Genomic DNA, 23419 nt, shown 5'->3' on the forward strand with positions numbered 1-23419 from the left:
GGCACAGCGGGTGCCCGGGATCCTCCTCCCCCTGGTTTACGGGCCCTTTAGCATCTCGGGCAGGTGGTGGTTAAAGCGCTGTCGCCCAGATGCTGGGTCCGCGGGGCGAGGCCAGCGGCTCACCTCCATGTGGTGGCCTTGCGGCCCCCGGGGCTGGCCCTAGGGAGACCATAAAGGTGACGTGGGTGGCGCAGCAGGCCGGGCTGGGGTAGAGACTGTCGTTTTAAAGTGATTCTGAAGTAAACTAAGTGTGCTTGTTATGGTAACAGGGAGGGGGCAGGATGCCCGCCAGGAAGGGTGTCAGGCTGCCCAGCTGAGACATCAGGGCCTGCGTCTCTGAGACCAGAGGCGGCTGGGAGAGAGGGGCTCTTGGCGGGGCGTGGGGCTGCCGTGCTGTCCCCCACCAGCAGCTCTCGCCCTCTTGGGGACGGTGGCTGTGAAAACTGGCTCCTCGATGGGTGAACTGGTCTCTGCAAGCTGGGACCCCGGTGTGGTGACAGGGCGGGAGCAGGGGCTCCCCGGAGATGAGCGGGAGCCCCGGGCGTCGGGCTGGACTCTTGTCTGCTGGGCCCTGGGCACAACCTGCACTATGGGCCCTGCGCTCCTGGCTCCGGGGTGGACGGCCGGAGCCGTGGCCTATTGAGAGGTGTCCGGAGTGTTGGCCCAGTGTCTTCGCTTGACCCCTCGAGGCTGGCTCTCGATGGGGGTGGGCTCAGGCCTTATCTGCTCTTCTGGCCGCAGCTGTTGCATGTGGCTTTGGGTTTACACTTTTACCTCCTAGGACACATTGTTCTCACATGCTGCCTTCCCTGTACTAACAGTGGTTGTGCTATTCCTGATCGGAAGGAAGAAATGAAACAATGGCCCAAGCCTTTGGCCTCTGGCCAGGTTTGCGCTAGAACTTGACACTGTTCTCTTGATGTAAAGCCAAACCAGACAGTACTAGAAAATCATTTAATTTTTTTCATTTGTAATTTTTCTAGGTTGAACACAAATGTGGAATTATATCAAAGTTTGCAGAGGTTACTAGCTGATAGGAAACTTGTGGATTCCCTTGATCCGGAAACCAGGTACTGCTTCCTTTGTGTTCATTGTGCTTGTGACTTTGGACGTGAGCTTGGCAGCCGCCCCAGGCGTCTCTGCCCTCAGAGCCCGTCTGTCCAGGTGGTTTCTCCTGGGTGATGGACACTGCTCAGATGGCGTCCCTGCTCTGAGAGCTCTGTGCCGTCTCACCCTGTCCTCCTGCTTCTCTTGGCCCTGTCGTTCCAGCAGCCTCTCCTCTGCCGGTGGGTCCGGTCAGCATCTCCCAGCCGCTGGATGGGAGGCTCCACGAGGGCGGGGCCACGTCTGACCTGCTCCCTGCGCTTCTCAGCATCTCCCCCAGCCGTGGCCTGGAGGAGGTGCTGCAAGGCTGACCATTCTATTCAGCTGCATTCCTAAAGTTCCATCACAGATACAGCAGAAGATACAAGCAAATTGGATTCATTTACTGGTGGATGTCCAGATCCTTGAGATGGTCGGCTTTGATTCATACCATTTATTAGTTGAAAAGACCTCTTTTGTAGCTCAATATACAAATATATTTGATATAGGATTTTGTATATTATATTTCTTTGCTCAGATGTATTATAAAATATCATAGTTTGTCATTAACTCATCTATGTATCATTTGTATCAAGGCACAGAGATTAATTTTTTGTGTGAGCCTATCTGTACTTGTATATTTTTTTATTTATGAGACGCTTGCTTGGTTCTTCCTGCTTCTGTTCTCCTGTCTCCACCCATGCCTGTGACCCCCAGTGAACCCTGTCCCCCGGCGTCCTGTGTTGATCTGGTGTGTGGGTGACATGCTGGCCAAGAGGCAGGGAGGGGCTTTTCACCTGTCTGCCTGTGGACAGGTATCTGCAGTCCTGACTCCCTTCAGCGATCCTGACGCTCACGGTACAGGTGAAGCAGGCTGCACCAGCACAGTGACCTGTCTTGATCGTGATTTTACTGTTACTGCTTCTGTTAGCGAGGTGATTTGAAGTTGAATGCCTGCTATTTGTGCCGGATTTTACTCAGCTGCTACTGACTTTGAGTAACAACGGGTTATTCATAATCTGACTTTACTGAAGCTTTGTTTTCTTGTATTCAATGTATAGAAATGGAAGTGGACTGGTGGACCATTGGGGTACGGAGGACTTGTGGGCCTTGGACATGGGCCACATTCTGTTACCTTTCTTTTGTATCTCTTTTTGGCTGCCCTGGGTCTACCTTGCTGCTTGTGGGCTTTCCCTAGTGTGGCGAGCGGGAGCTACTCTCTGGTTGTCTGTGGGCTTTGCGTTGCAGTGGCTTCTCTTGTTGTGGAGCACAGGTTCTGGGACACACGGGCTCAGTAGTTGCAGCTCCTGGGCTCTAGAACACGGTCTCAGTAGTTGTTATGCACGGGCTTAGTTACCCTGTGGCACGTGGGATCCTTCCAGATCAGGGATTGAACCCATGTCTCCTGCATTCGCAGGCAGATTCCTCACCACTGAACCACCTGGGAAGCGCACATTTCTCAATGTTACTAAAATGCCAATAGGATTCTTAAAATAACAGAATGATAAACACATTGAGAAAAATAAGCTGGGTAGAAGATCTGTATTCTAGAAAAGAAGGATGCCTTGTGAGTGGGCGGAAACAAGACTTGGAAGTGATGATTACTGGGCTGTTATGGTGCTTGTCCATCACTGGGAGTGTTGGCCAGCACCCAGGAGGCACCTCGAGAGAGACAGAGGAGCCTACAGTGGCTGAGATAGAGCATTAGAGACTCAATATCCATCATGATAAGGTCCTGTGTAGGAGAAATGGTACCATCTTATCATTAGTGCCTTCCTTGAAACACTAGTTCTGTGAGGTATCAGAGTATTGCCAGAAGGGACCCATTGATCAGTAAGTTTGGAAATCACGCATATTAATACATTTTCCCCTCTTGGAAAATCTCAGTACATCAGAGTCTCAGAGAAGCCCGGCCATAAAGAAACCTGTTTCACTTGGGGTTGTCTAGAACCATCAAGAGCTTCCTTGTTTGCAGAGAATATAATAAGCACACTCTCCAGAAAACAGAATGGAGGGCAAGTCCTAGAGTCATGAGAGCCACAAAAGCTGTGAGGCAGCATGGAGTACACTCTGGAGGGCAGGCTGCAAGCCTGCACGCGCGCACGTATGCATCCATCCTGGGAGGCGTGAAAGATGTTTAAATGGAGAAACATGCTGTATTCTTGATAAGAAGAAATGTCAGCGTTATCTTCTGGTCTCTAAGTTTGATAGTATCCAACTTATACCTAAGACGATTTTTATTGTTATTTAAAATGATTTTGAAGTCATAAAAAATATGCCAGGACAAGCAGGAAAAATCTAGTAGAGAAAAATGCTACAGAGAGGACTTGCACTGGTAATGAGACACATAAAGATCCTATATTTAAAATAGCGTTATACTTACACCTGAAGAGTCCGTTAGTTCAGTGAGAGAATAGAGAAAAGTCTGACCAGGCACAAATGCATAGGACTGTATTTAATACATGATAGAACTGTCACTTCATATCTGGAAGGAAAAGCTTGGTTTTCAGTAAGTGATGTTGCTGCTGCTGAGTCGCTTCAGTTGTGTCCGACTCTGTGCGACCCCATTGACGGCAGCCCACGAGGCACCCCCGTCCCTGGGATTCTCCAGGCAAGAACACTGGAGTGGGTTGCCATTTCCTTCTCCAATGCATGAAAGTGAAAAGTGAAAGTGAAGTCGCTCAGTCGTGTCCGACTCTTTGCGACCCCATGGACTGCAGCCTACCAGGCTCCTCCGTCCTTGGGATTTTCCAGGCAAGAGTACTGGAGTGGGGTGCCATTGCCTTCTCCGAAGTGATTTTGCTGCTGCTGCTGCTAAGTCGTTTCAGTCGTGTCCGACTCTGTGCGACCGCATAGACGGCAGCCCACCAGGCTCCCCCGTCCCTGGGATTCTCCAGGCAAGAACACTGGAGTGGGTGCCATTTCCTTCCCCAATGCATGAAAGTGAAAAGTGAAAGTGAAGTTGCTCAGTCATGTCTGACCCTCAGCAACCCCATGGACTGCAGCCCACCAGGCTCCTCCATCCATGGGATTTTCCAGGCAAGAGTACTGGAGTGGGGTGCCATTGCCGGCCAATGGAAAAGTAAATTAAGATTTAAATATTAAAAAAAAAAAAAATCCCCAAAGTGTTGATAACTTGGAATGTGGAAGATCTTTCTTCACGTGATACCAAAACCAGACACAAAAGGAAAGACTGATGTGATTGTATAAAAGTTGCAAGCTTTGGTGTAGCAAAGTCCTTCCAGATTTAAGAGTCAGGATGAACGATAGGGCAAGTGTTTGTTGTTTTGGTTGTTTAGTCACTCAGTTGTGTTTGACTCTCTGTGACGCCATGGCCTGTAGCCCACCAGACTCCTTTCTCCATGGGATTCTCCAGGCAGGAGTACTGGAGTGGGTTGCCATTTCCTTCTCCAGGGGATCATCCCAACCTAGGGATCGAACCCAGGTCTCCTGCATTGGCAGGTGGATTCTGTACCACTGAGCCACCTGCGAAGCTCAGGACAGGTGTTACTTATATGCTGAAGGATTAATATAGTTACTATGTTTTGATGCCTTACACATTACCTAAAAAGAAAAAAGTGAACTGTGTTACAGAAAAATGGGTATTCTTTTCCTGAAACCCTTATCCACAAAATAGGGAATAGCAACAGATGGCTGTTAAACGTGGAGCAGTGTGCAGTAAGTGTACACTGGTAATAGTTCTGTTCATTCAGTGTATCAGCACAGTCATCAGCAAGAAGAATGTCCCTATTGTGAAAAGTCAAGGAGAGCAGCAGAGTAGATCAAATACTTGGATAACTTAATCCGGAAAAAAGTAGTTTAAAAAAAAAAAATACTGCTGACAGAAAGACGTGTACCAGTTGAGCTCGGCTCCCGCTGTGTAGCAGGATTAAGAAGGAAGCAAACCATCCTCCTGAGCCCACGAAGTCTGTTTGCACCATTGCATCAAAGAGTGATGCTCTGAGTAGCTGCCACTGGCTGGACGAGAAACTGAGACTCTGATGCAGAAAGCCTTTGAAAAACTGTCCAAGCATAAACCATTTTATATTTTTAATGATTGGGATTTAGATGGAGTTGAGATAAGTAATTATCACAGTGGTGTTCACAGGTCTGTGCTCTGAATAAAGGAGTAAGCTTCTACAGGAAAAGCTAATCATAACTGTTTTTCATGTTCTGCAGTACACCTGATGGACTTATTTCAGCATAGCAGTCTTTGCCCAGGAGCAGTGTGGAGTAGAGTTCTGTTCAGTACACGTGCTGAGTAGGAGGCGTGGCACAGGTCCGCGTGCACACGTTCATGCCAGCAGGCGTGCGTGTGTGTGTGGTCCACAGTGCTTGTTTGGTGCTCAAGTGTAGTGTGCAACAGATACTGTAGAGGATAGACAGTTGAAAAGATGTCCATTTCTTCTAGGGAAAAAAATGCAGAAAAAATGGTCTCCTTGGAGTAACTCATTCATTTCACTCAGTCTAAGGCCTGTACAGTCTGCATGATGTATGTGATACCGTATCATGCACAAGGGCGCGTAACTCCCGGCCGGCCAGCTGTTTTTCCTGATTCCTGAGACGTTAAGCTCCTGGTTTCAGAAATATCATGTGTATGTGTGTTGAAACATCTGGCATTTTGGCAGTAAAGTTGAAAAAGGTGGATTCATTTTGCAAAAAACTGATTTTGTTTAATTATCATTACCTGTTCTGACCTGGCACTTATTTTATTTATAGGCGAGTGGCCGAACTGTTTATGTTCGATTTTGAAATCAGTGGAATCCATCTAGACCGAGAAAAGGTAACTTCGTGTTTCAGCTCCTCTTGTTTCGCTGGTACTTGGTTGGTGTGTTGTCAATAACGTTCCTGAATGTTGAGTGCTTTATGAAAGCTGGCCTGTCACCTCGGTAATTCAGAATCAAGGAATGACTCGAGACAGCGGGGTGTTTCAGGTGTCTTGGAGGTGGGGTGAGATGGGCCGTGTCAGGAAGGACCGCGGGTGAGGAGGAAACCTGAAGATGAGTGTCTCCACGCGGACGCACAGAAGCGTCATCGAGACGCAGCCCAGGTGTGTCGTCACGTGATCCCTGCTCTGGACACACCTGCGAGATCCTTTCTGGTCACTTCCGTGTCTCTTCTCTGGGGGCTGCTCTCAGACAGGGCACGGGGGATGTGGCACACTTTTTAAGAGAACTCGACATAAAGCTGCCAACATGACCTGTAAGCCACGAAGGCCTGTGTTCTTGCTATATTCTTTCCAGGTTATTCCTTACTTACATTTTAAGGTCTCGTGAATATAATTAAAAAGTTTAAATTCAAGGAAGTGTGTCGTTAAGCAGTCATATAATAAATATAACAGTTTCAAAATATTTGCAGAGCTCCAAGTACTGTGTGTTTGCATGTTTAATTCTCCTTGCAGGATGAAATGACATGCTTAGCAGACTGTTGGCGAAGTCAGGAAACAGGTTTTATTTTTCCAGGGGTTGTAACAGGTGATCAATTCTTTGAAATAACTAATTTTATCACTTTTTTGTTTTAAGTAGTAAAGGCTTTGAGGAAAAATTTTGAAACTAGAGTATAATTTCCGGTTATCTTCATTGTCTTGTTTTTCCCCTGGTCACCAGTAGGTGGTGACAGATGGCCACGTCAGAAACAAAACAGGCAAAGAGTAATCATCTGAAAAGTCATTTTCCCCATGAAGTTTGATTTTTCTATACTGAAATTTTTGTTACTAAGATACAGTTCATCTTTTCTAATGTCTTATCAAGGGTATACCTGTTCTGTTCATGTTTATATTTATCTTTTAAGAAATACGCTTGGTCATCCTTCAGGGTCACAGTACAGTTTAGCATCTGTCCATAGCCGTTGCCCCTTCCCCAGGAAGGCTTGCCTGTGGTGTCACGTGAAGCCCGTCATGAGTCCGGGGCCTGTTTGGCCGTCCCGTGACGAGCAACTGAAGATTCCTCCTTGTCCCCAGGAGACCTAACCAGTTATGTGGGCAACGGTTTTTAAGTTTGATCCCAAACATGGGGTGCCCCGGTGACAGCACAGGTTCGCTCAGGAGCCTGTGTCCTAGGGGTGACCAAGGAGAAGATCTGCTCCGCTCTGTCCGTCGTGACTGGCACAGACTGGAAACTGCCAGATGCACAGCTGGGGCCTGTGGTCTCCCATCCGCCCCTGTGAAGCGGGTCCAGCCCACCCCACCTCGCCTCTGGGCTGCTGCCCTCCTGTGGCCACTCCAGCAAGCCTGGCTGAGCTTTGCAAGCGCCCTTCACCACACTTCACTGAAGAGCTGGTTAATTGCACCTTCCTTCCCTTGCCCTTGTATCTCATCTCTCAAGGCTGAGTCTGGTTTCTAATCTGTGCCTCAGATACTGTCATATCAGACAGATTCATCCAGCCCACTGCTCCCTTCCTCTCTTAACTAGGGTGTTTTCGGAGCCAGGGAAGGACTGTACCTCCCACTGTTCATTTCACAGACATGTTGTATGACCTAGACATGAACTAGAACTCCGGGAGTTACGCACATCTGAAAGTACAGAAGCGCTGTAGAAACATTAGGATGCTTCCTGGTGAGGATATGAAACACCTACCAAAAGCACAGAGTCAGCATTTGCAGACAGTTATTGTGTATTAAACATTATGATTCAGTATTCGGTATTCATTTTATCACTTAGTTAATACCTTGCTAAATTAAAATTCAACTTTATATGTTGATTGGCATCTTTATAGATTACTGATTTGTTGTGAAATGTTACTTTAAATAACTTGACTACCCCCACATACAGCGTAAAAGAGCTGTGGACCTGAACGTTAAAATCTTGGATCTGAGCAGCGCATTTCTCATGGGAACCCACTTGCCCAACACGATTGAGAAGCGCCTCCTGCCCGAAGGCATCCGGCATCACTTCGAGCTGGCCGGGGACCACGCGGTGGTGGACAGTCTGCGCGCAGAAGCGCCCGACGACTTGGTGCGTGGGCTCCATCCTCTGTGTAGTTCCGGCCTCGTCTGGGGCCATGGCTTGTGACCCTGAAATTCGGGGATCACATGATCACACCTTTAAAAATACATTAATGTTTACTAAGCACTAAAAATTGACTAGGGATGATTAATTCTGTGAAAAACTGTTTTTTCCGACTCTCTGCGACCCCATGGACTGTACAGTCCATGGAATTCTCCAGGCCAGAACACTGGATTGGGTAGCCTTTCCCTTCTCCAGGGGATCTTCCCAACCCAGGGATCCAACTGGGGTCTCCTGCATTGCAGGCAGATTCTTTACCAGCTGAACTATCAGGGAAATGGTTTGATTATTCCTGTTCTAAATAGTTCCTCATTTTCAAAGTATGGTGAGCAACAGCAGCGCTGGCCATTCCGGGGACTCATACTCTAATGCACGTAGTCTCACGTCACCTGGTTGATGGTGTCTCACGTGTGCCAGGTAGAACCTCGGCCCCCCTGCCCCTCTGCCTGTAGCGGAGAACTCGGGCCAAGTGCGATGTGTCTCCCACACTCGGTGATGAGCCCAGAAGCTTCATCCAGCCTGTGTAAGGCCTTGTGTTTAAGCATTGCTTACCTGCAGAGTAAAGTGGTGGGAGGTAGCGTGTGTTATGATCATATAGGACTTTGTATCTTGGTATGTGTGTCTTTTACCATCCACTTTTTAAACATAGGTGCGAGAAGCTGCTTATAAAATTTTTCTTTATCCCAATGCTGGTCAATTGAAACGTCTAGAAGAGTTGCTCAGCAGCAGAGACCTCCTGGCAAAGTTGGTAGGATATCCTACCTACTCCCACAGGGCCCTCCAGGGAACAATCGCCCAAAGTCCAGGTGAGCCTGTTTACCCAACTCTTAAGGACAAAACAGGGCTTTTATGAAGCTGAACTTCTGACTCTAAATAGCTAAAGTTACTGTGCTATTTTTAATATACTCAGAGACCAGTTACTAAGATACTTTGTTTCTTTATTAGGAATGATTTTTAAACAGACCTAATCATTTGGAATATATTTGTACAACTAGTGTACTTTATGTGCACTTTGAGTAAGTCATTGAGTTAGACAAGGCTGTGGTCCATGGGATCAGATTGGCTAGTTTTCTGTAATTGTGGTTTCAGTCTGTCTGCCCTCTAATGCCCTCTCTCAGCGCCTACCATCTTACTTGGGTTTCTCTTACCTTTGACGTGGGGTATCTCTTCACGGCTGCTCCAGCAAAGCGCAACCACTTCTCCTTACCTTAGACATGGGGTATCTTCTCACGGCCACTCCTCCTGACCTTGGACGTTGGGTGTCTCCTCATGGCCAGTGGTCCTGACCTTGGACATGGGGTAGCCCCTCACGGCCGCCACTCCTGACCTTGGACATAGGGTAGCTTCTCATGGCCGCCGCTCCTGATCTTGGACGTGGGGTAGCTCCTGCGCTGTGCAGCCGCCGCTCTTTGTCTAACTCAGTGAAACTAAGCCATGCTGTGTGGGGCCACCCAAGACAGATGGGTCATGGTGGAGAGGTCTGACAGAATGTAGTCCACTGGAGAAGGGAATGGCAAACAACTTCAGTATTCTGGCCTTGAGAACCCCATGAATAATATGAAAAGGCAAAAAATAGGACACTGAAAGATGAACTCCCGAGGTCGGTAGGTGCCCAATATGCTACTGGAGATCAGTGGAGGAATAATTCCAGAAAGAATGAATAGACGGAGCCAAAGCAAAAACAACACCCAGTTGTGGATGTGACTGGTGTTGGAAGCAAGGTCCAATGCTGTAAAGAGCAATATTGCATAGGAACCTGGAATGTTAGGTCCATGAATCAAGGCAAATTGGAAGTGGTCAAACAGGAGATGGCAAGAGTGAACATCGACATTCTAGGAATTAGTGAACTAAAATGGACTGGAATGGGTGAATTTAACTCAGATGACTATTATCTCTACTACTGTGGGCAAGAATCCCTTAGAAGAAATGGAGTAGCCATCATAGTCAACAAGAGTCTGAAATGCAGTACTTGGATGCAGTCTCAAAAATGACAGAATGGTCTCTGTTCGTATCCAAGGTAAACCATTCAGTATCGCAATAATTCAAGTCTATGCCCTGACCAGTAATGCTGAAGAAGTTGAAGTTGAATGGTTCTATGAAGAGTTACAAGACCTTCTAGAACCCCCCAAAAATGTCCTTTTTATTGTAGGGGACTGAAATGCAAAAGTAGGAAGTGAAGAAATACCTGGAGTAACAGGCAAATTTGGCCTTGGAGTACAGAACGAAGCAGGGCAAAAGCTAATAGAGTTTTGCCAAGAGAACGCACTGGTCATAGCAAACACCCTCTTCCAACAGCCCAAGAGAAGACTCTACACATGGACATCACCAGGTGGTCAGTACTGAAATCAGATTGATTATATTCTTTGCAGCCAAAGATGGAGAAGCTCTATAGTCAGAAAAATAAGACCAGGAGTTGACTGTGGCTCAGATCATGAACTCCTTATTGCCAAATGCAGACTTAAATTGCAGGAAGTGGGGAAAACCACTAGACCATTCCGGTATGACCTAAATCAAATCTCTTATGATTATACAGTAGAAGTGAGAAATAGATTTCAGGGACTAGATCTGTAGACAGAGTGCCTGATGAACTATGGACAGAGATTCATGACATTATACAGGAGACAGGAATCAAGACCATCCCCAAGAAAAAGAAATCCAAAAAAGCAAAATGGCTATCTGAGGAGGCCTTACAAATAGCTGTGAAAAGAAGAGAAGTGAAAAGCAAAAGCAAAAAGGAAAGATATACCCATTTGAATGCAGAGTTCCAAAGAATAGCAAGGAGAAATAAGAAAGCCTTTCTCAGTGATCAATGCAAAGAAATAGAGGAAAATGATAGAATGGGAAAGACTAGAGATCTCTTCAAGAAAACTACAGATACCACGTGAACATTTCATGCAAAGACGGGCTCAATAAAGGACAGAAATGGTATGGACCTAACAGAAGCAGAAGATATTAGAAAGAGGTGGCAAGAATACACAGAAGAACTATACAAAAAAGATCTTCACGACCAAGATAATCATGATAGTGTGATCCCTCACCTGGAGCCAGACATCCTGGAATGTGAAGTCAGGTGGGCCTTAGGAAGCATCACTACGAACAAAACTAGTGGAGGTGATGGAATTCCAGTGGAGCTATTTCAACTCCTAAAAGATGATGCTGTGAAAGTGCTGCACTCAATATGCCAGCAAATCTGGAAAACTCAGCAGTGGCCACAGGACTGGAAAAGGTCAGTTTTCATTCCAATCCCAAAGAAAGGCAATGCAAAGAATGCGCAAACTACCTCACAACTGCACTCATCTCACGCTAGTAAAGTAATGCTCAAAATTCTCCAAGCCAGGCTTCAACAGTACGTGAACTGTGAAATTCCAAATGTTCAAGCTGGTTTTAGAAAAGGCAGAGGAACCAGAGATCAAATTGCCAACATCTGCTGGATCATGGAAAAAGCAAGAGAGTTCCAAAAAAACATCAATTTCTGCTTTATTGACTATGCCAAAGCCTTTGACTGTGTGGATCACAATAAACTGGAAAATTCTTCAAGAGATGGGAATACCAGACCACCTGACCTGCCTCTTGAGAAACCTGTATGCAGATCAGGAAACAACAGTTAGAACTGGACATCGAACAACAGACTGGTTCCAAATAGGAAAAGGAGTATGTCAAGGCTGTATATTGGTCACCCTGCTTATTTAACTTCTATGCAGAGTACATCATGAGAAACCCTGGGCTCGATGAAGCACGAGCTGGAATCAAGATTGCCAGAATAAATATCAATAACCTCAGATATGCAGATGACACCACCCTTATGGCAGAAAGTGAAGAAGAACTAAAGAGCTTCTTGATGAAAGTGAAAGTGGAGAGTGAAAAAGTTGGCTTAAAGCTCAACATTCAGAAAACTAAGATCATGGCATCTGGTCCTATCACTTCATGGGAAATAGAAGGGGAAACATTGGAAACAGTGGCTGACTTTGTATTTTTGGGCTCCAAAATCACTGCAGATGGTGACTGCAGCCATGAAATTAATAGACGCTTACTCCTTGGAAAGAAAGTTATGACCAACCTAGACAGCATACTAAAAAGCAGAGACATTACTTTGTCAACAAAGGTCCATCTAGTCAAGGCTATGGTTTTTCCAGTAGTCGTGTATGGGTGTGAGAGTTGGACTATAAAGAAAGCTGAGCACCGAAGAATCGATGCTTTTGAACTGTGGTGTTGGAGAAGACTCTTGAGAGTCCCTTGGACTGCAAGGAGATCCAACCAGTCCATCCTAAAGGAGATCAGTCCTGGGTGTTCATTGGAAGGACTGATATTGAAGCTGAAACTCCAATACTTTGGCCACCTGATGCGAAGAGCTGACTCATTTGAAAAGATCGTGATGCTGGGAAAGATTGAGGGTGGGAGGAGAAGGGGACAAGACGACTGAGGATGAGATGATTGAATGGCATCACCGACTCAATGGACACGAGTTCGGGTAAACTCCGGGAGTTGGTGATGGACAGGGAGGCTTCCTGTGGTGCAGTTCATGGGGTAGCAAAGTGTCAGACATGACTGAGCAACTGAACTGAACTGAGTAAGTCATACTTTTTATTTCATTGATGAATCATTGATGATGATTTGCATTATTTTTGTTCTAACTCAGCTCGTTTCTGTGCTCAGCCTAACCACACTGGTTAGAATTAGTGTGGGAGTGGATGGGTGATCAGTGCTCCTGCTGGAGGCAAGGTTGAGTGTAGCCCAGGTCATATAAGATCCCTCCTTTCAGAGAGAAGAGGGCTGCTTCTCAAGGTTGGAGGTGGGGAGCATCTCTCTGGGGGTTTGTGAAAAACTTACCTTGTCATTTGTTGAGTTCTTTATGATTCATCACATATAAGAGAAAATGTATCACAATGAAAACGGTGTAATTTTCAAAGGCATTGATTAAATTACAGTTACACTTTAGACCCAAGTCCGCAATAGGGTGTCCGTGTCGGGGGGTTGTTCAGACTCGCTGTATTTTCAGGGTTGAATCCACACGACTTGGTGTTGGGCTGAGTGGGAGGAGACGGCAGTGGACACCATGGGTTTCCGTCCGTGCTACTGGATGGAATTGTGGGGTCACTGGGAAGGGCCTGCCGGGGGAGGGTCACACTTCCTGCAGGCTCCATGCTCTCTCTCTCCATCTGGTGTCCAGCCCTTCTTTCTCTGTGGGGCCCATAGCTTCTCCCAGGTTTTCTTGAAGCCAGCTTGCCTTGTTTCTTTCTCTGATGTGGGTCTTCGGGGTCCAGACGGGGTTCCCACATTTGAGGAGGAGCACGGAGGAGAGTGGGAAGGAGTGGGCACAAGTGGAGAAGGTTTGTGCTCGGGGAGTTAGGTTTGAGCAGGGCTGTCGGTGGTCAGCGGCAGGGGGCACCATGAGGGGTGCAGAGAGCAGCTGCAGGAGAGGGGGCGGGAGGGCACGTCTGCCGTCGGGAGGCTGCAGGGCTCCAGGCTGCTGGTGGCTGCGCACATGGTGAGACGTCACATTCAGGCACCTGAAGGGGGAGCCAGGCTTGCGACTGAACCACTGGGAAGACAGGGAGTCCTGCCGATGGGGTTGAGGCAGGGAGCACGGTGGTCCAAGTTCATGAAATGCCGGTCAGTGTGCAGGTGGCAACCAGGGTGGGCGATGGATGGGACATGCTGGGATGAGCGCCCAAGTGGCAGCCAGCAAGTCCACAGCTCACGGGGTGGTCCGTGGGAAGGTGTCTTGGAGCTGGACTCTGCACACACGGTTGTGTATGGTGTGACCTGTGTGCTTGGGGGCTGCAGTGTTTAGTTGGGGAGCTTGGACAGGGCCACGTGAGGATAAATCTTAATCCTGGTCAGTGTCCTTTAGTGCTGAACGCACTGACTAGGCACCACAGGGCCCTAGGGTTTTAGGAGCTCAGGAGGTTTACAGACGCTTGGGTGGCTGTGGAAAGTTCCATGAGGAAAGTGAAACTGGAAGTGGGCAGTGGGGGCCAGTGGGCAGAGGGCAGGGAGGTGGGGCGAGGCCTGGCAGGCCACGGTAGGCGCCCCAGGACCGGCGCGTCAAGAGCCTGTCTTCAGGAGCTATGCGACTGCCTTCAGGCGGTTCAGACTCATTGCTCTTCACAGGACAGTGTTCCAGGTAGGTAATCGACGTAGATGTTTCCTGTTCAAGAGAGCTAGAGAAACAAAATGGGTGAACGTCAGTACAAAATTAATTATTTTCAAATAAGAAGCACACACAGATAAATATTTGAAAACAGTACCCTGTGCCCACTGGTTTGACATCCTGAAATAAGATTTTATTTTGAGCTAAATAACAGTTTTTTCCTAAAAGTCTTAGCACCATCTAACACGACACACCAAGCCGCGTTTACGGGTGGGATCTCTGTTGATGGTGACGAGAGACCATGGCTTCCTATAGCAGGTCCTTCCTTCCTCAGCCTTTTATTTACTCAGAAACAAGATAAACTGAAGAGGGCAAAAAATTAAAACCATGTAAAAGATCATCTGAAAACATAAAAACAGCGTTTGTAGCTTAGTCTAAAATATGTATGAAAAGCTCTATACACATGCTATGCTATGCTAAGTCGCTTCAGTCATGTCCGACTCTGTGTGACCCCATAGACGGCAGCCCACCAGGCTCCCCCGTCCCTGGGGTTCTCCAGGCAAGAACACTGGAGTGGGTTGCCATTTCCTTCTCCAATGCATGAAAGGGAAAAGTGAAAGTGAAGTCGCTCAGTCGTGTCCGAACCTCAGCGACCCCATGGACTGCAGCCTACCAGGCTCCTCCGTCCATGGGATTTTCCAGGCAAGAGTACTGGAGTGGGGTGCCATTACCTTCTCCGCTATACACGTGAATCAGGCCTAAAAGTGCTAAATTCAAAAATTCTCGTGAAAAATTTCCTGTTATGGGAAATAATCGTAATTCCACTGCATTGCTTTTATGGGTTTCTGCAATATAACTTACTATTGACTTATGACTTATGGCTGAAGTATTTTAAGTTCTGGCAGCTTAAATTTTTTAATACTGGAGTACAGTCAGTTAACAATGTTGTGATAGTTTCAGATGAACAGTGAAGGGACTCAGCCACGCATATGCATGTATCCATTGTCCCCCAAACTCTGCTCCCATCCAGGGCTGCCACATGACATTGAGCAGAGTTCTCCATGTTTTACAGTAGATACTCGTTGATTGTGCATTTTAACTATAGCAGTGTGTACATGTCCATTCCAAACTCCCTAACTGTCACCCCCGCCCCTCCATCTGGGGCAGTAGTTAGTTCTATAAGCTTGTCTCTTTCTGTTTTCTAAGTTCATTTGTATCATTTCTTTCTAGATTCCACATTAATGGATGTCATACAATATTTCTCCTTGTCTGTCTGTCTTCACTCAGTAAGACGCTCTCTAGGTCCATCCATGTTGCTAAACATGGCATTATTTCATTCTTTTTAATGGCCGAGTAATGTTCTGTTGCATACATATACCACATCTGTATCCGTTCCTCTGCTTGGACACTTGGGTTGCTTCCACGTCTTGGCTGTTGTAAACAGTGCTGCAGTGAACACTGGCGTGCATGTATCCTTTCAGATCATGTTTTTCTCCAGGTATATGCCCAGGAGTGGGACTGCAGGGGCGTGTGGGAGCTCTGTTTTTAGTGTTTTAAGGAACCTGCGTACTGCTCACCACAGTGGCTTCACCAGTTTACATTCCCAACTGCAATGTTGTAGGGAGGAGAATCTAAAGTTCTAATGTTCTAATTTTGCTACATTTTCTTCCAGTATAGATCCTGAACAGATTATATTCTGCTGTGTATTTAAAAAGAAAAACATTTACTCAGAAAAACATTGATTTTTAAAATCTGATGTTTCTAAATTGTGCAGACTTTTATGAACAAATCAGTCTAGCTATCAAAAAAACTGAGAAACTTTTTTCCTTTATACATATAGATATAAAAAACATATAAATAGATATAGAAATATATTGAGATTTTGGATGATTTTCTTTTGCTTCCTGTTAGCTCTTTTTTTGGGGGGGGGTATCATCTAAGGCTCTGGAGTTTATGGTGTCAGCTTTGATGAACTTTAATTTAGAAGTGTCGAGTATGAGGAGCCGTGCTTTCCTTTTAGATTCCATCACTTTAAAGACACTGTATTGTATGGATTTATGGTCACAACATTGTAATTTTAACATGTGTGTTCATTTTATTTCATGTAGTTAAACATATTTTCTTTGGGATTTTCATTTTAGAGACTGTCATGGAGTTCCTTGAGAAACTGTCTGACAAACTCTCCGAAAGGTTCGTTTTTTTTTTTTTAATTTCGCTTTTTAGAGTACACATGATTTAGCTTTTCTTCTTCTTTTCTTTTAAAGACTTTTAAAGATTTATTAAAAGAATTAGGAAGTGACCCATGAAGAATATGGTGTTGGCATATCGGGTCGGATCTTACACTGACAGTGAGCTGTACTTTGAAAGCTCACAACCCTCCTCTGGGGGTGACTGTCCCGAACGCTTGGGCCGTCCTCTGTAACTAACTAACCAGTCGTCTTCAGGAACTCATTACTGAGGTGGACTGTTTAAAATCTCCCAAACCTTTTTTGAAACTATGTATTTTAGCTTGTAATGAGCTGGTCACCTAGTCTTGCTCTTCTTTGGGCATAAATAACGGGTGGCTCACGTCTGCCGTGTTGTGTGTTAGAGTGCCCAGTGTTTGTAGCTCAAGGCTCTCTGCTCTTGGTGGTCCCTCTGCCACAGTGCCGGCCTTGCCCCTGCCCAGCCCCCCTGGCCTGGTCCTTGCCACTCTGGTCGTGCTTCTCTGTGGGCTGAGCCCCCAGGAGCCTTCAGACCCCCAGCACGAGGCCTCCAGCACGAGGCTCGGCAGGGTCGTGGAGGACCGCGGTCTTGGCTCTCCTGTGGAGCTGTCTAACCCCTGTTCGCTCCTTGACTGCACCCGCATGTTAAATTTTAGCTCCAATTTTCAGTTTGCGTTATAAACTACTGCCTTAGAACCCAGTCCTCTCTACTTTGCATTATATTTATTAGTTCTGAAATGATCTTTCTTATTCTTAATGCAGTGAGCTGTTGTGGCTTTGATAGAATGAAGTAGTGTCAGTTATGCAGTTATGGGAGAATTTATTCTACTTTGCTAGTTAAGCTTTATTTGTTCTTTTTTCACTTGTTTGTAGCTATAGATATTTTAAGCAAACATTATCTTCAGATTTTTTTAGTGAAGATTTTTAAATTACATTTAGTGAACTATATTTTTTAATTATAGAAGCTAATTCTAACCAAAACTTCATATTCTGTAAATATTAAGTCCATGTGTGATTACGGCCCAGCTGGTTTTTTGATAGGGGAAAATGATAAGTGGTAATCTTAAGTAAAATCTTCTTTTAGAGAAATTAAATTGTTAGTCTCTTTTTTAAAGTATAGCTTTATAAAGTGATTTGAAGCTTACTGATGAATACTTTGCATATTCTATAACACTTAAATTTTCCAAATTTTAGTACTTTAAGACAAATATCCGCTTTTTAAGGTAAAAATTACAGAAGTTTACTGATGTATGTATCACTGTCTCTTCTAACACATGTAAAATTTGGATTAATACTAGTTTACATTTTTACTACAAATGACTACTACTATCATGATTACTGGAAAGGAGCAGAAGCAAACTCGTCTTTTATAATCTACTTGTGAAAATTTTGTCCTCACAACTAATGATAAACCTGTTTTACAGAACTATGAAAGATTTTGAGATGATTCGAGGGATGAAAATGAAACTAAACCCTCAAAATTCTGTAAGTGGCCATGCTGAGTTTCTTTTCCTTTTACTATTTATTTGTCTCCCTGGGTGTTAGTCGCGGTGCGGGGGACCCTTGGGGTGGGCTCTGCAGTTGCGGCTCGCGGGCTTAGTTGCTCTGTGCCGTGTGGGATCTTCGTTACCCAGTCAGGGATCGAACCCACATCCCCTACGTTGGCAGGCGGATTCTCCACCGTTGGATCACCAGGGAAGTCCAGAGGTATTTCTATTATAAACAGTCTGTTGGCTGAGGGCTCTGTCTTTTGGCGCTGGGAACCATTTCCCGCTCTGCGCTGTCACCAGGGCCCTGGCTGCGGTCGTCTCTCTTCTCCCAGGTGACGCGTGTGCCTGAGGAGCTGGTTTTATGGCCCTTGCCCTGCTCCCTTCTTGTATCCCAACTGCTTTCCTGGTGCCGCGGCTCTGAGTTAGATGCTGGAAGGCCTTGGGGCTCCTCTGGAGGGAGTTTTCTGATGGGCCTTGTCTGCCCCCGCCCCCCGCCCCCCCCCCCCCCCCACCCCCTGCCCAGCTTTGTTTAACATTTTCAGAGAGTTCTCAGACTGTCTTCCCATTTCCTAGCTTTCCCCCCACACTCTGCTTGACCTGCGGGCCCTTTGTCTTCCGCTGCCCTGGGGCCCCAGCCATTGTCTTCTGCCCCCACCAAGGCCTGCAGTGCCCCTGTGCTCCTCTCACTCACTTGCTGCTTTGCTTTCCCTTCATTTATTTTATTTTTATTTTTTACTGAAGTGTAGCTGATTTACAGAAATGGCAACCCACTCCAGTGTTCTTGCCTGGAGAATCCCAGGGACAGGGGAGCCTGGTGGGCTTCCATCTATGGGGTCGCACAGAGTCGGACACGACTGAAGCGACTTAGCAGCAGCAGTAGCTGGTTTACAGTGTTGTTCTTTACTTTTAAACTGTGGCTGACATCTGTGGCTCCAATACTTTGGCCAGCTAATCCAAAGAGCTGACTTATTTGAAAAGGCCCTGATGCTGGGAAAAATTGAGGGCGGGAGGAGAAGGGGACGAGATGACAGAGGATGAGATGGTTGGATGGCATCACCGACTCAATGGACATGAGTTTGAGTAGGCTCCGGGAGTTGGTGATGGACAGGGAGGCTTGGCATGCTGCAGTCCATGGGATCACAAAGAGTTGGACACAACTGAGCGACTGAACTGACTGACTGACATCTGTGGGCCAGCAGATGCTATGCGTCTGGGTCAGGAGAGGAGATGGTGTCTAAACTGAACCTTTCGGACCCCGTTCTTAAGAACGGACTCCCTGTTCGTAGAGCTCTGCTCAGAGCCTGGAGTTGTGTTTCTAAGCAGTATACTCTCCAGGAGGTGCTGTTGAGTGACTCAGAGGACAGTTCATGAGGGACTGCTGCACAGCAGGCAGAGCTCGGGGCTGGGACACTGTAGGAAAAGGGAAACACAGCCTGCCTTCCCGAAGCTTACACCTGGGGTGGAGCGAGAGTGAAGACAGCAAGAGTCTGCCTGCACGGCCCTGCCCGGGTTGGGGCTCGAGAGGGAACAGTGCAGGCAGGCGGGTGGAGGGGCCGTCTTGTAAGGCCTGGGCAGTGGTGACCCCTCCAGGGAGATGGCACAGAGCAGCCCTGGGAGAAGCGAGAGGCCCGCGACAGCCAGGGACGAAGCCCAGGCAGAGAGGAGCACGAGAGGCCGGCGCAGGCCAGGCCTGGCTCACAGGGGCTGGGCTCAGGGGTGTGTGAGGGCAGATGGAAGGTGGGGACGCACTGGGGGCCAGCACACATGGACTGTGCACCTGAGCCAGGCTGACTGCGTCCGGCCCGGCTGCTGCCCTCTGTCACCTGCCAGCCTGCCCCCCAGGGGAGGATGGCCCCTGCAGAGTTCCCAGCTCTGTTACTGCTCTGCAGCCGGCATCAGGAACGATTGTTCAAGTGCTTCTTGATGACATGTCTTCTTTGCCAAGTTCAGGAATTCTGCCGCGGCTTGGTCTGAACTGCTGCTTTCATTCCTGGGATCCACGCTAAGCTTCCTGTGTAGGTCCAGAAAGGGCCCTAGTCATGCCTTTAGTTCCCCGACCTCCCTGCACTGTCCTATGGATTAACATATGGGCCACATCTGGGGTAGATTTCAACGTGGCTAGTTTCATCTATTAATGTCGACTTTTAGAAGTTCACATTTTAGAATGACATTTGTCTGCCTTTTCCCCCAATTCTGCAAGTATAGCTGATTTCTGCCTCTCAGCTCATTGATTACAGGAAAGGCAGAGTAGAGAGTAAGGAATGAAATTCTTGCCAGATGATGAGTTCCTAGGGTTTTTATAAAACTTTCCTGATACAGTAACAGATTACATTTTATAAAATGGCTGCATTATTGATGAAAACTGAAATCATCCCAGCTTTCCTAACGGTGAGTGTCTCTGCTGCAGGAATTGATGCCCTGGGACCCCCCGTACTACAGCGGACTGATTCGGGCTGAGAGGTGTGTGTCTGGAGAAGTGCTCCCGTGTGAGAAGGCAGGATCGATGTGTCTTGAGCATCTGCCCACTAACTGGGCAGCTGTGCTTTCACTTGGCACCCACGCGGCCAGCGCCTGCTCGGCGGTCACTCCTGGTCCGGAAGCTGCGCTCTTAGGCCTATCCCCCGTAGCCTGTCCCTGGGCTTCTGTGGTTTCCCTCTGTAGACCCCGTGAGTGTCTCCCCATCTGCCTCTACCCCTGGTGTCTCCCTCACTACCATAGTGATCAGTCGCTGCTCTTCTGAAGAAAAACAGGCCTGAAAACCCTCTTCCAGAGTAGAGACCCACTTCATGATTCAATCCTTCCTTGACTCCTGGTTTATAAATGAAGAGTGAGCTTCACTCCCCTCTAGAAGCTGAAGCTCACAGAGACGTGGCTGCTTCTCCTCGGCAGGTTCAACATCGAGCCTGGTCTCTACTGCCCGTTCTTCTCCCTGGGCGCCTGCATGGAGGGTCTGAGCCTCCTGTTCAACAGGCTGCTGGGGGTCTCGCTGTACGGGGAGCAGCCCGTGAAGGGCGAGGTGTGGAGTGAGGACGTCCGCAAACTGGTGAGTGCCCGGGGCAGAGTGCGCTCCCGTCCGCGGGGCCTGGGACCCTGTCCACAGCGCTTTAATCCAGACTGCTGCTCTGGTTCAGGACACTGTGAAAACACTGTTCTCTAGAATCCACTGTTGCAGGAAAGTAGGGTAAACACGTAGCAGCAGAGTTCTTTCTCTGAGACAAAATACTTTTCTGAGGAGTTGGATAGAAGGTTGAACCCACGTGTGCATCGGCGGCTGGGCTGTGGCCCGTGTGCTGGTGTGAGTCCTGGACAGTCACTCCGAGCCTGGGGCTGTCCCATCAGGGCCCACTTTGTGTGAGCTGCCGGTGTTGCTTTTCCTGGTGGGGTTCGAGGGTTTGCGGCCCTCAGGCTTAGTGCTCTGGCTTAGCGCAGCGTACTCTCATCACCGTTTTCTAAGAAGCGTGGATGTCTGCTTGTTGCCTGGCTGTGTTTGGTGATTGTAGATTAAGCTTAGTTACCGAGCAGCCAGCAGTCTCCTGTGCGTCACACGGATGGATAACCTGCAGCGATGCCACGAAGGGAGAAAGTGTAACAGGAGAGGGCCAGGACCCAGTGCAGACGATGGAGGGGCTCGTTCAGGAGGGAGCCCCCTGCATGGGCAGCTTTCCCCAATGCCTTGAGCAGTTCCTGGCACCAAGTGGATGCTTCATGGAGTGCTGGAGTCCCCAGTAATTGAGGTTCTGTCTGGTAGAGGCCCCGCTTATGCAGAGGTGGATGGAGACCCGCTCTCCTTGAGCTGTGCCTCGCGGGGCTGACCCAGGAGGAGGCGTCGCTCCCTGAGCCCACGCTGCCGTGGTTGGTGTGCGAGCGTCCTCACCTCCTGACTGCGGGAGGGGTCACTGTGCTTTCGTCCTGGGCTGGCTCAGGCCCAGGGAAGAGCCATGGCATGGGGGCTGCGGTCAGGACCCAGGGCTTGTTGGGAGGGTTCCTCTCCCATCAGAGTTCGCCAGTCACCCCAGAGACACAGCAGAAGAGGCTGAAGGCACGGTGGACCCACCTTGAGGTGACCTTGGAAGCAGAAAGTCATAAAATGTCTGCATTGGTGGCTGTTGGTGTTCTGAGTGCAGGTTCTGGTGTTTGGAATATGTTTCTACTTTTGGAAGTTGTGATGGCTTCATTCACCAGTAAATCAACCTTTTTTTTCTAGGCCGTGGTTCATGAATCAGAAGGACTGCTGGGATACATTTACTGTGACTTTTTTCAGCGAGCAGACAAACCACACCAGGTGATGCTTTATTTACAAACCAGTCTCTAGAGTGATCAGTAGCTAATGTGTATTAATGTTAACTTTACCTCTCATTTTTGTAGTTACTGATATTTAAAAGACATTAACAGTGGTGACTAAATGTGTACGTTTGAAATGGGGTAGAATTTAAAGACGGCAGAAGTTATGAGGTAGTTACAGAAATGTGTATCTGCTGTTTTCATCTGGGTTGCGGTAGCAATGATTGTAGTGATGAGTGCTGTTTTAGGAGCCTGTCTGTGTGCCTGCCAGCGCCTGAGCCCTTCTCATGCACCGCTTTCAAAGTTTCCCTCAGCCTTTTGAACTCAGTCCTGATGAGATGAGGACACTGAGGCCAGAGAGCTGAGGTTACTTGCCTAGAGTCACACAGTCAGAGGTGCGGGGGTTGGAGCTGTCCGTACGCAGCACGGGCTTGCTCTAACACTGCACAAGGTGTGTCTCTGAGGGACCTTGTCAACCACCAGTTCACTCCTTGTGTGAAACCGCAGGCCAGGTTTCCAGATCAGTCAGCTTCAGCAGTTTTGGGCAATTGGATTGGAACTGTAAAGAATTCAGATTATAAAGTTATAACAGAAATAATGGTACATTGTATTTAATAGTGATCCATAGTTTCCACAGAGGTTATAACAGACGCTAGTTAACTCTCTGGCGTTTGACACGGTGGAGGGGAGGCTGGTGGAGGTAACCAGTTCTCAGGAGACGTGGCCAGCAGGTCTGCATGGCAGGACCAGAGTCAGGGCCATTGACCGCTGCATCCACTGTTCCTTCACTGTGCTTGAAAGGCTGGAGAGTCCAGGTTCGTGACCTGGGTTCAGGTTTGAGGTGCCATGGCCCTAGCTGTGTGTCCCTGGACACACGACTTAGTGTTTCCAAGACTCGGTTTGTTTTCTCATCTGAGAAATGAAATACCTACCTCGTAGGCTTATGTGAGAAGAAATGATCAACTTTTGTATGTGGACTGAGAAAGTGACTCAGGTTCCGTGCTTTGTGACAGTTGAGAGCTCGTCTCTTCAGGCGATGGAGACGGTGGTGGGGTGTGTGGCCTGTCTCATCGCCAGCCACAGAAGGGGCTCATTAACACCAGCGTCCCTCCCCGCCGTGGCTGCCTTTCTCCCTGCCCTGAGCATCTCGAGCGTCTGAGCTCAGTGGTGACCATGTTTTCAGCTCCTGGAACGTCAGCTCAGCACGTCTTTGGAGTGAATGAATGACTCTGTCAACAGGAGCTCAGAGTATTATCGGTGTTTTTA

The 23419-nt window shown here is 47.8% G+C and overlaps 1 protein-coding gene across 1 annotated transcript in view; it reads left to right on the top strand.

Moving 5' to 3' along the window:
- The window catches only part of MIPEP (mitochondrial intermediate peptidase), an 85740-nt gene that overhangs the window by 8847 nt on the left and 53474 nt on the right, over nt 1-23419 (top strand). The window contains exons 4-12 of the mRNA XM_027557574.1: nt 984-1070; nt 5803-5866; nt 7854-8036; nt 8737-8893; nt 16320-16368; nt 17807-17867; nt 20280-20332; nt 20762-20915; nt 22077-22154. Coding sequence (XP_027413375.1) covers nt 984-1070; nt 5803-5866; nt 7854-8036; nt 8737-8893; nt 16320-16368; nt 17807-17867; nt 20280-20332; nt 20762-20915; nt 22077-22154 — 886 coding nt within the window. The remainder of the gene's footprint in view (nt 1-983; nt 1071-5802; nt 5867-7853; nt 8037-8736; nt 8894-16319; nt 16369-17806; nt 17868-20279; nt 20333-20761; nt 20916-22076; nt 22155-23419) is intronic.

The sequence above is a fragment of the Bos indicus x Bos taurus genome, chromosome 12 (assembly GCF_003369695.1).
Source record: "Bos indicus x Bos taurus breed Angus x Brahman F1 hybrid chromosome 12, Bos_hybrid_MaternalHap_v2.0, whole genome shotgun sequence".
Classification (NCBI taxonomy): Eukaryota; Metazoa; Chordata; class Mammalia; order Artiodactyla; family Bovidae; genus Bos; species Bos indicus x Bos taurus.